Source organism: Macrobrachium nipponense, chromosome 42, assembly GCF_015104395.2.
Source record: "Macrobrachium nipponense isolate FS-2020 chromosome 42, ASM1510439v2, whole genome shotgun sequence".
In the NCBI taxonomy this organism is placed as follows: domain Eukaryota; kingdom Metazoa; phylum Arthropoda; class Malacostraca; order Decapoda; family Palaemonidae; genus Macrobrachium; species Macrobrachium nipponense.
Window position 1 is genome coordinate 20,341,035 of NC_061103.1, and position 12,294 is coordinate 20,353,328.

General features: G+C 43.5%; 1 protein-coding gene across 3 annotated transcripts in view; it reads left to right on the forward strand.

Annotated features, from left to right (window-relative positions):
- The first annotated feature begins 300 nt into the window (after positions 1-300).
- LOC135213003 (RNA polymerase II-associated protein 1-like) overlaps positions 301-12,294 on the forward strand; it is a 54,736-nt gene continuing 42,742 nt past the window's right edge. The window contains exons 1-5 of one of the 3 annotated variants that reach the window (XM_064246782.1): positions 301-619; positions 3,895-4,046; positions 4,201-4,296; positions 5,470-5,603; positions 6,200-6,392. In XM_064246782.1, the coding sequence (XP_064102852.1) occupies positions 3,899-4,046; positions 4,201-4,296; positions 5,470-5,603; positions 6,200-6,392 (571 nt within the window). In that variant the 5' untranslated portion in view covers positions 301-619; positions 3,895-3,898. Of the gene's footprint in view, positions 620-1,507; positions 1,686-3,894; positions 4,047-4,200; positions 4,297-5,469; positions 5,604-6,199; positions 6,393-12,294 lie in introns of those variants that run through there. The other 2 variants (XM_064246780.1, XM_064246781.1) reach the window with 2 other exon arrangements.

Sequence of the window (12,294 nt, forward strand, 5' to 3'; positions counted from 1 at the left end):
TGTGTGCAGTATCAGACTGCAGGAATAGCAGTTTCGAAAACAAGACAAAACACAGGCAGCCGCTTGCCAAAACATAAAAATGTAAACCTCAGTGAAAGATCTGAACTTTGACACCTTCAGTGGGTGGTTACCGTGGAGAAACGGAACCAAGACTAATCTATGGGTGGCACCGGAAGTAAGGAAAGCCACTCAAGAAGTAGTAGGATGTGTCTTAGTAAGTAGTTAAGGAGGAGCTAACTGGATCAGCTAGGTTCAGACTTCATTTCAGCTCCCAGAGAAAGTTAGTTAGGAACAAGACCTTATACGAGGAGGCTGTATCCCTTCTCCCTCTGTTCCAGTGTAGTGTAGTGTTGTGTTGTGAAATCGTAACTTTACCTAATTATAAGTAAGATTAATTAAGTGGTGTTTAACTTGCCAAGTGTCCTTTGGAAGTACCCATGCCATGAAACAAGCCCTCCTGAGAGACATGGCTAAAACGAAATAAATAAAATTTCAATGTTCCTAAGAGAAGAGAGGCACTTTGCAAGTGATAAGTGAAGGTTAGCCCATATGACAGATATCCTTCCGAACATTACCTATAGCTACGAAAGAACCAGAAGAAGAAGAGAGAATAAAACCCGTAAGTACTCATCACGCCAACAGAAAAGGTAAAAATAGACAGTCATAATACCTGTAGGGGGTAGTGCCGTCAGTGTACCTCATGCAGTACACTGTAGACATTACTTAATGGTCTTTGCAATGTGCCTTGGCCGCTAGCTGCAACCCCTTTCGTTCTTTTTACTGTACTGCCTCCTTTCAAACTCTCTTTCTTCCATCTTACTTGCCACTCTCTCCTAACAATTGATTTATAGAGCAACTAAGAAGTTTTCCTCCTGTTACACCTTTCAGACTTTTACTGTCAATTTTCGTTTCAGCACTCACTAACCCCACAGGTCCCAGTGCTTAGCATTTGGTCTAAATTAATTTAATCAATCAATTTGCAGCATCCCTTCGGTCCATAGCTGCAACCCCTCTCGCTATTCACCTTCTTTCTATCCACCTCCTGGCAATTATTTCACGGTGCAACTGCGAGGTTTTCCTGTTAAACCATTCAAATCTACCTACTCTCAATTTCCTTCCCGGTACTGAATGACCTCATAGGTCTCAGTGCTAACCATTTGGCCTAAACTATATTCCATTACATTCTACAGAAAATATAAAGAAAACATCAAGAGAAGAAATCTGTATGATAACACTGAAAAATCAATGCTGAGTTGTAGGACTAGACTAGGCACACTAGACTTAAATAACGGGAATATGCTAAATGGGGAAGATAAAAAATGTTTGTACTGTAAGGGGAAAAAAACGTATAACTTACAACGTCTTTCTCTACTGTTCAGCATGTAATAAGTTTAGAAATAGTTTTATGCAGCAGCCATATCAAGAAAATATAAAAAGGAATTGGTAGTTAATATACTTTTATTTATAGATCTGCTGAAAGGGTGTGGGAATTTGAAAATAGGAAAGAATTTATAAGAGAATTATGGCATTACAGACAATAAAACAAACAAACAAACAAACACAAAGGAGGAATAAAACGAGCAAGAGAGCCGTTTCAAAGACTGAGTTCTGCCTACTACTACTACAACCTCAGCATAACCTTAAGTCAGTCTTACTATCTTACATTGTTTATCATATTCGTAAAGGTAATTTATGTAATACATAAGCAAGTAAAGGGTTACTTATGGACTCAGATATGCGTCAGAATGAAATCAGTGGCGGGATTTTTTTTTTTTTTACAAACCTAAACCTTCAGGTTCGAAGTACCCATAGGCTACCTAGGTAGAGCCAGAGGTCTAGCTATCAGGACAAAGATGAAAAAGGTTAAGCCTACTAGGCTAGGCTAGTAATTTATTCATTTGGATAATCTAATACCATAACTCGAAGGGATTACCTAATTTGTTGCAGTTCCTGAGTCTCCATATTAGCCTATGGCTAGTCTTTGCCTAAGGCTATAGCCTACCTACTAGGTAAATCATAGGTAGGTAGCCACTACCTACCTATGATACGCTACAGTCCATCGACAATGTACATTTAATATTACCTAAGTCTTTTGTTTATTTTTACCGTTGCTAGGCTATTTCTGTGTGATGTAGCCAGCTTTAAATCCAATCTGAGACCTAGGATAGGTAGCTACTACTAGGTACTACCCTAGCTACATCCTAATCTAACCTTCACTTAACCTAAGGTGATGGGCTCTAACCACCTTCCCAGTGAACAGCAAGGGACTCCTACGGGTTGTACTGTTTTTATCCGCTATTCGCTTATGAAAACTACAGTATTTTCAACGGTTTAGGTAGCTATATAAATGGCATAGGTAGGTAGGTATGGAGTTTCTATCATAACTTCCAGGAGTTGAATGTAACCTGCTTCCCAGGACATTTTTACCAATACATAAAAGTGGATTTTCATGAGACAGAGTGCGATTAATAGCAAGACCAAGCAGTGGGTAATTGTTTGTGACTGGAATAGAGGAAGGAACATTTTACCTCTCTGTTTTTATTCAAGGAGCCACATAGGGTAAAAAACCGCATGGTACAGGGGTGGACCATGTACGATCAATGTGTACAACCCCCAAAAAAGTACATTATAACGCGTCCTGACATCGGAGATGGGCATCAGACGCGACTTGTTGTTGGTGAGAAACGGAGCTAAAGACCTCTACTCCGGTGTCAGGACGCGTTATAATGTACTTTTCTTGGGGTTGTACACATTGATCGTACATGGTCCACCCCTGTACCATGTGGTTTCATACCCTAGTTCTTCAGTTTGTGTTAGAAATAAAGAACTCTTTATGTATCAGCTTTTAAAGATTGAGGGTGTGTTAGTATTCACTGATTAAGATGAAAGTTCTTGACTTGACCAGTTGGTATTGGGAATTCAAGGTCTGTACTGATGAGCCATTAAAGGTAGATCCCTTGATTATTAATTTAGACCCTTGAACTGGAATGTTATGAAGATTTTAATGTTCCTCATGAGAGAACCACATGACTGTTTGGATCTAGGTTTGATTAGTAACTTCACTTTAAAGACTACTACTGTTTTGCTGGCTTTTGAATGAGCCAGTGGCATCAGTGAGCTACATAGACAATTGGACAAGACTGCTTGCAAGTGAGGTTGAACTGAACTTTACGATGGTTTTTCTTCAAGAACCAGACAAGTAGATCAGAGACAGTCTGTGTACCTTTATATTGTTCAAGATATTAAGGAAAAGCAGTGGAGATAATTATTTAGGAAGAATTTTTTATATATATTAAAGAGTTACTGGTTATGATATGTGTACTCATGGTAATCATATCCCACAGGGCACCTAGAACAATCTTTCTTTTAAAATATTTTTGGAAAAGATTCTTAAATTGTTGTTTCAATACTAGAACATTAGTCATCATTATCACAAACATATTATAGTATCAGCTTTCCCTCCATGAAGTTAAAGTTGAAATGACCTCCTCTCTATTCTGTCCTGTGGTCTTTCTACCTGAACTATCAGATCAAGGTCTGCATCCTTTCCCTATTTCCACGATTTCCTGGACCTTCCCATAACTGAATCTGAGATTACTTGCATTCTTACACAAATTAATAAATAATAGTTTTTTTATGCTATTAACCCTCACAAAATTTTAAATAATGTGGGCCTTCTGTTTTATTAGAAGTCTCCTATTTCCAACTTTATTGTGTAGATTTAACATGCAAAGATTCAGAAATGACAGTTGATAAAGTAATAAAATGAGACTTTCCTCTGGTGTTGTTACAAGGGGTCTATGTTAATGAAACTTGACTATTGTTTGATTTAGTAAACAACTTATTTCTTATCAGTATTTGTGAAATTGTTAATGATTCTTGTATTCCTCAAAGCATCATGTTTCAACGACCTCATAAGGGTGAGACAGACGAAGATTTACAAAAGCAGGAAGAAGCATGGAATTCACAACAATTCAATCCTTCAGCAAAGGTCATTCATGTCAATAAACGCAAGACTGATGAAGAGAAATTACAAAAAGGCCCAGGTAATACTTTTAATTTCCTTCAGGAAATAAAGATTAAAGTGCATTTTGGTTCATCTTTTTAAGCTTAAATTTGCCAAGTGCTGCCTTTGTACCATTTGCTTACTAATTAGTGTTAAATGGCAGTCCTAATAATAGCGGTTTCTTTATATTACAGATGGAGGAGAAGGGCCAAGGTCAAAATTTGGCCGTGAACGGAACACTAAGAAGAAAAAAGGAAATATTGTTGATAATACAGTCTTGAAAGAAGCAGGTTTGTCACATATGGAATGTTATACTACTTGCCTTCTCTCTCTCTTGGCTTTTGTTTCTGATGTCTGAAGTGTAATTCTTTTATAAATAATTTTTCTGCTATTTTTGTAAACATTTCTCATACTGAAAAAAGCCTTATGTGTTAAGAAACTGAAAAAATCATGCAATTTAGTACTACAGTAATAGATGATCTTGGACACTGGATATTTATTAGTTTGTATTCAAGTTGGCTTTTGTTAGTACTGTACTGGACTATTTTTTGGTTATTATGAATAGTAATTTAATTCATGTGTGGATCACAGTGAAAAACACAGTTGGGTAATATGGTAATATTTTATCATATTACCGTATAGTACAATGGATTTGATTAAGTTATACCATCGTAATATATATTGTTGAAGCTTTTAGCACTGCAGCATGTTGAACAAATGAGTGAAATTGAAGCATTCAGAAAGCGTTTCATGATGACTCTGAGAACTTAACTTATGTCACCCCTTCCCCTCCTTACTGCCACATGTACACAAATGAAGATTTTTCATGAAAATTAAAAAACCTGAGGAAAAGATAAGATATATATAGCCTAAACCAATATTAATAAAAAATCACAAGGTAAAAGCAAATGTAACCTCTTTTAAAAATTTAATAATTAAATTTAATTTTTTATGCAAAATTTTATTTCTGAGTTTTGTGTGTTTGTCAGTTATCAGTTTATGCATACTGTATTCTTTGGTCACCAGTTTTAGTTAAGTAATAGAGTCTTTGAATACAAGAAAGGAATCCATGTAAAATTTAAAGAAAATACTACTGTAAAAAATAAAATAAATTTACTATGGTAATCTAAGGTCATCTCTAAAGTAAACTACAGTTAGTCTGAAGTAGCGATCGCAAGGCAAGATTCCTTTATGGTGCTGATCAGTTTGCTGTTGACGGAAAACATATGAACTAAAAAAATCATAGTATAGTAGTAGTGGATTGTTTAAAGATTGTACAAATAAGATTATTATTGCCAGAGATGTTTTTTTCCAGCATAAGATGATAGTAGCTCACTCATTTGAGTTGTTGATGATTGTCATGAGCCAAGCTAAAATGGATAATTGGTGTTATGTCTATTAAAACCTAGAAAAAACCTCTTAAGAATTTAGCACTTTTGCTAATTCATGTAATTTATTTTTAGTGAAAAAAGAAGAAACGGTGGCAGTCCTTGGTCGAATAGTGGAACGAGTAGTCTGCCCAGAGGACAGCCTAAGGGAGTGGCATCCTGAACCAAGTCCCCATGGCTTTCCAAAAGTGCCTAAACTACATTCCTTGGTAAGGTATATATGAGTATAATGACAGCTGCAATTATTTAAAGAAACCAATTTTATTAGTCACTCCCATGGCTTTATGTCTGCATTACTGTTCATAGTGCTAAAACACAATACATAACAGTACTTTTTTGCTAAAGAATTACAACTATTTTTAATAATATACTTTTACAGGTTGTAATTTTGTTTGGGTTGTTTACAGGGAAATTTTAAAACTTTAGATTAACAGATCCATTATAAAATAAAAACTACCTTTGTTGTGCATATCACAGATCTGTGGCTTAGCAGACATATCATCCTTCAGCTTTTCTGTAGTGTTCTGCTTTTTTTTTTATTTAATAATCCTTCATCTCTTAAAATGAATAACAAGTCCTTGAATTTTATACTCAGTGTACCTTGTTTTTTATATCTAGTGAGCTTTAATGTATTATTGTATGATACTGCTTGTTGTGTTTTCTTAATTCTGTTTCCTTTTGGTGGTGTTGTGCTAGTACAGTACACAAAAACAAACTTAACTGACATTTAGTGAAATCTTGGTCTGAAAGAACACACATGTTTTCCACTCATAAACCTACATTTATTCAAAAGTTTCCATTTCAGGGTGAAGCATCAACAATGACATCTCATACAACACCAGGAATTAAAAAACCTTCTTTATACAAGCAGCAGTTTATCAAGGCGGGAATCATTAGTGAAGAAAAGCCTTCATATTCTCAGGACCAAAGTTTCAAAAAATCTTCTGAGTCAAGAGTCTCAGACTCTGCTTTATATGACCCAAGGGTAACTGCCTTAGGTAGGTGATACTTTACAGTACTCTAAATTTTTGCATTTCAGATGGATTAAAGTCAATAGTTTATATCCTTTAACACTCTTGCTCTCCTCTGATGTATGTTATATATTTGTTCCGATACGTAATACAAACCCTCGGTCCTTTAACAATAGGAAGGTAACTAGCGGCAGCTGGGACGGTCGTAAGCTTCGAACAAGGGGAGAACGGTAGTTAACTGCTTGTCGATCGTGCGCGCTGCCCTTGCGCCCGAGAGGTGAAGAATCACTTTTGCTTTCGGCCGCGGGTGTGAAGGACGTGTTCGTCATCGCTCTCTGCCCGCTTCATCGTCGTATGCTTTGTTTATATTGTGTTTTCTACTAATGGTTTGTTTGACTTGAAAATGAAACTGTAAGTACACTGTTTTCATTTTCATTACTTAATTATGAACCAACATGGAGCTATCGCCGTAGATGCGGCGATTTCCTCTCTTTTCATGAATTGAACCCTTGAATTATGTCTCGGTGCCGACGCTCGCGCCGAGTCATGTATTTGGGCGAAAGTGTGTAATTGAAAAATGTAAGTACTTTTTTCATTATATTTTTGCCCTGTGCGTTCGTTACCGAGAGCGTGATTGCGCTCGGCACGAACCTTTTATTTTGTATGATAAAATGCAATGAAAGTGGATTCGCAATGCAGTATTCTTTTCATTTTCATTTATTTATTTGCATAATTTAATTTGGATCAATTTCGCTCTTACCCGGGAATTGATCCTTACGATTATTTTCTGTGAAAGTGAAATCGCAAGTGCAGTATTCTGTTTCATTTTCATATATATTTGTTCCGATACGTAATACAAACCATCGGTCCTTTAACAATAGGAAGTAGCTAGCGGCAGCTGGAACGGTCGTAAGCTTCGAACAAGGGGAGAACGGTAGTTAACTGCTTGTCCGACAGTCGCGCGCCGCGCGACTGGGAGGTAAACAAACCACTTTTGCTTTCGGCCGCGGGTGTGAAGGACGTGTTCGTCATCGCTCTCTGCCCGCTTCATCGTCGTATGCTTTGTTTATATTGTGTTTTCTACTAATGGTTTGTTTGACTTGAAAATGAAACTGTAAGTACACTGTTTTCATTTTCATTACTTAATTATGAACCAACATGGAGTTATCGCCGTAGATGCGGCGATTTCCTCTCTTTTCATGAATTGAACCCTTGAATTATGTCTCGGTGCCGAGGGCGGGCGCGCTCGCGCCGAGTCATGTATTTTGGGCGAAAGTGTGTAATTGAAAAATGTAAGTACTCTTTTCATTATATTTTTGCCCTGTGCGTTCGTTACCGAGAGTGTGATTGCGCTCGGCACGAGCCTTTTAATTTTGTATAATAGAATACAATGAAAGTGGATTCGCAATTGCAATATTCTTTTCATTTTCATTTATTTATTTGCATGAAATTTAATTTGGATCAATTTTCGTTCTTACCCGGGAATTGATCCTTACGATTTTTTTATGTGAAAATGAAATCGCAGTATTCTGTTTCATTTTGATATATATTTATGATAGCATCATATTATTGGATCAAGTTTCCGTTCTTACCCGGGATTGATCTTTTCCCCTTTAAGTTCTATGAAGTGAATCGCAAGGGCAGTATTCTGTTTCATTTTCATATTACTTTTCACTGCTGTGCGGGGGTAGGGGAAGCGAAGGTCTGCCAGGAAGTCGTCGGAAAGCTCTCCCGCGACTCCCTTGGTATCCGATTCTTCGTCTTCCTTCCTGCCCCCCGCTCAGCTTCTTCGTTGTATTTTGTATTTGGGGTCTTCCTTGCGTTCGGGGTGGGGCATGTCTTCCCCCCGTGCGTGAGGGAACCCCTCTTACTAATCTATCTATGTTACCGCAGGTGCTACATCCGTGGGAGACACCTTGGACAGGTATGAGCCACCGCGGAGGCAGGGCGTGCCTAGCATCCACGGGCTGCTGCAGCGTCTAGCGAGGTCTGGGGCGGTCTCACTACTACCACGGCCGCTTATGCTGCTCCCCCCCCTCCTGGTCTACACTCCCCATGCTGTGTCGATGACGCCGTCTGCCGCTACTAGGGCCGCAGCCGTACCGAGGTGGGGTTGCCGCCGCCGCCTGTTTTTCTTCGTGTTGCCTGCCCCAGACTTCCGCTGTTCCAGCAGCTCGCCCCTGGACCGGCCGCCAGGACCCAGGTTCCGCTGGCTGCCGATGATTCTACGAGGCGATGGCTGGGCCTGCCGTACCTGCCGCTGATGTGATTCCCGCTGTTGGCTTGGCTGTCCCTTCTGGGTCTACCGCTGCCTCTGTTCCTGCCGCTCCTGAGCTGGTTGCTGTTCCTGTCGCTCCTGGTTCCTGTGCCTGTCCATGCTGGTCCTGCCCCACGGTGTGTCTTCCCCAGTCCCAGGTCCTTCCGGACAGGTGCAGTCGGGCCGTGTTGCTTCGGCAATAGCCCCCGACTCCGGCCTGGATGGAGGACCTGACGACTGTCCTGCGTGAGCTGACGAGGAAGAGGAGAAGAGGAAGCTGTCATCTTCGTCTTCATCGTCTGCTGCTGCCTCTTCCCCTTCACTTCTAAGGCCCATAAGCCGAAGAAGAAGAAGGCTGCCTTCCCCCTAAGAAGTCTCCTTCGGGAACTTCTAAGGGCCCGTCCCACCTTCGGTGGGACGGGGGTCCTCTGCTGGTCCCCTCCTGCTCCTTCGGAGCGGGGCCCGTCTCCCCTTCCCGTAAAGGAAGAGATAGACGGGGGACAGAGGAGTATCGGTTAGCTCTGGTACTTCCTCGCCTGGTGCTTAGCGGCGATGCCGCTACGCCAGGTTCCGGCTCGGTCTCTCGTTCGCGAGAGATCCCGAGTGTACGTTCTCCCTCGGGAGACCGTGCAGCCAAGTTTCGGCGCCAAGACGCGGCACGGAGCAGAAGGCTGGTGAGAGACGCTCAGGTGACTCTTGCCAGGCCAGCGGCCGCTCTTGCAGCGACCAGCTGGTAACCCGGGTTTTCCCCCCTAAGAAGGCTCCTTCGGGACCTTCTAAGGGCCCGTCTCGCTCCGGCGATTCGGGGAGCTCTTCTGCTGGTCCTCCTGCTCCCTCGGGAACAGGGCCCGTCTTTTCTTCTACCAAGGAGAAGAAGACGGGGACCAGAGGAGTACCAGCTTCGGCTGGCACTTCCTCGCCTGGTTCTAGCGGTTCTGCCGCTAAACCAGGATCCGCCTCGGCTTCTCGTTAGCGAGAAGTACCGAGTGGACGGTCTCCCGCGGGAGACCGTCCAGCCAAAGTCTTGACACTCGAGCTCGCTCGCCGCCAAGACTTTTGCCAAGCGCGGAGCAGAAGACTAACGAGTGTCGTGCAGACGACTCTCGCTAGGCCAGTGGACGCTCTCGCAGCGACCAGCTGGCTGCTCGGGTTTGACGTGACGGTCGCTGACCAGCCCAACGGGTTGAGGCGAGGAAGGGGTCCCCGCGGTCGTCGGTACCAAGCCACGGCTGGTACCAGCGGCTCGACGCGCCGAGAGGACGCTCGCCGGTCTCAACGCGACAACGAGCCTAGCAGGTCACCTGACGCCGCTCCCATCGGGACTGGGCGGAGACTGGTAACCAGCAACAGCTCGCCTGACGCTAGAGATCAGCGTCGACGTTCTCAAGCCGAGCCTCTCGCCCCAGGCGAGCGGCAAGGCTAGGCTGCTGCTCGATCGCCACTGCGGGTGGACGATCAGCAGCAGCCCTCCAAGCACGCTGGTCCTGCCAGCGAGCTAGGGGGGAGCGTCAGGTCTGCCTCTCCTGTACCTTCAACCTCCTCGGGCTACACCGGGAGGAGCGAGGTACCTATGAGTGATCGCGAGAGGTGTGCCGCTCGCGATCCCGCTATGACGCCGTATGGACCAGGACATACGCGCAAGTAGCTGGAGGCGACCGTCAGGGGTCTGCCGCTGTTCCTCCTTCTGAAGGAGGAGTATCTCGGGATCTGTTCTTGTTGGAGGGACTGGACGGTCCCCTACTCCGCAAGACACGTTTACTCCCGAGATACAAGAGGAATTTGCAGAAGTCATTAAGCTGATTCGTCAGCATAATGACCTTGCGGAAGGATTGCCGCTCCCACCAGCAGAGCCCACGTCTCTGCTCGAGTCGTTTTGGGGCCCGAGAGGGTAACCCAACCGACGGTGGTTCTGCCGCGATCGGAACTTGCCGATTCTGTCTCGAACCAGAGTCTCTCGTCTCCGGACAAGAAGGCTCTCAGTTCTGGGCCGGTCGATCAAGCTACTTCCACCTCCTCTACTGCAACAGCGGCGTTTCTACGTGTCTTCGGACACTGTATTTGAATACTCCTTCGGTCCTCCTATAGGTTTCGACCTCGACGAGGACTGGAATGAGTCGGAGGACGGTATCGGCTCTCTCCTGTCAGTTGTCGATCAGCCCCACCCAGACGACGTTCACAGTGGCGGCAGACCCTTACCTACAGTGAGAGTTCGTAACCCTCCGCGGGAAAACGTTTTCTCCTGACGATACGTTTTCCCAGACTCTGAGAGGCCATCGCCGCAAGGCGATGGCTGTTCCTACTCTTCTCCAACTGCTAGTTCCCTCCACTGGGAAGGCGAGCGAGTATCCAACCTTCCTCCCCCATTCCCTCTCTCCTTACGGTTACGAGGGAAAGGGGAGGGATCCTACAGAGATTTCTCTGTAGAATCCCACGTTCGGGACTGCGCTACCGGGGGGAGGACCTTCGGGTCCTACCTGACGTAAGCCACGGTCGTTGAGGAGGAATCCTGCACCATTCGCGATTTCACGGGAATCGGGAGGACCACCAGCCGATATCGTTTGACGAATTCGGTGGGGGTTTCGCAGACTGCTTAGAATTCTACGGAATTTCTAAACGCATTCAGTGTTCGAGTTTTACTATCTCCAAACACTTACGCGAGACCACGGTCCAAAGTGAGCGAGACGAGAATCCCCGATATACACGATAATCGGGGAACCTCGCCTATGCTCGAATTCCTGGAATTTCTAGCATTGGGAAGAAGACTGCTGGCTGAAGAAACTATCTCACAGTAGGCGACCAACCTGGACTAGAGAAGATCGGACGGGAATATCCAGTTTGGCTTGAAACTATCGTCTTAGTATTCTGTTCACCATTGAAGCTTTCCTTCGAGGAAGACTTCTCCTTCACTCTCTTTGATAGAGATCGAAGGTGGTCGATCTCCAATCCTTATTTTGTTTTCTTGAAGGAAATAATTTAGGATGGAGATCGTTGTTCAGAATCCTACAAATATACTACGCATATTAACCTCGCGACATGATTTCTACTAAACAGTTGAATTGTCCGAGGGGTAGGCGCATATCCTAGTTAATCTACGGATTGCGACTTATAAGAGAAGTATTCTAATTGAACTGCAACTCGGGGTTGCCTGCAACCTCCCAGGAGTTTTCAGTTTCAATTTTATATACTTATGGTTTTGTCACGACAACACCATTTCAACTTTTATATTTACCGAAATTCGTTTCGCCTAAATATAATTGCTCGAGCATATCTTTTATGCTCGGTATTGTTCTAGCCGAACGCATTCCTTCGTGGAATAATGGATTACCTGGCAACTCAGGATGACGAGTCAGCGAGAGCTCAGGCTCAACTACTGCGTATTGAACTGCCTGATAGCAGCTCAGTATCAGCTTGGGCCTCCGATATGCACGGTCATGTATGTCTCTCTCTGCCCTGCTTTGATTGATTACCGAACCGTATCTCTGCCCAACAATCATGGACTTAGGTCTCTGATTAACGGGGATTCTCGCAATAATGAAGGACCATCTACTGCTGTGACGCTAGATTCCATCGCCTTCGACATTGCGAGAATTTTCAACAGAGATATCTCTTGGACTCTTTCATCTTTCTGTTTACCGCACGGTAACAGAAGTCTGTACAAGTCTCCCGCTGCAT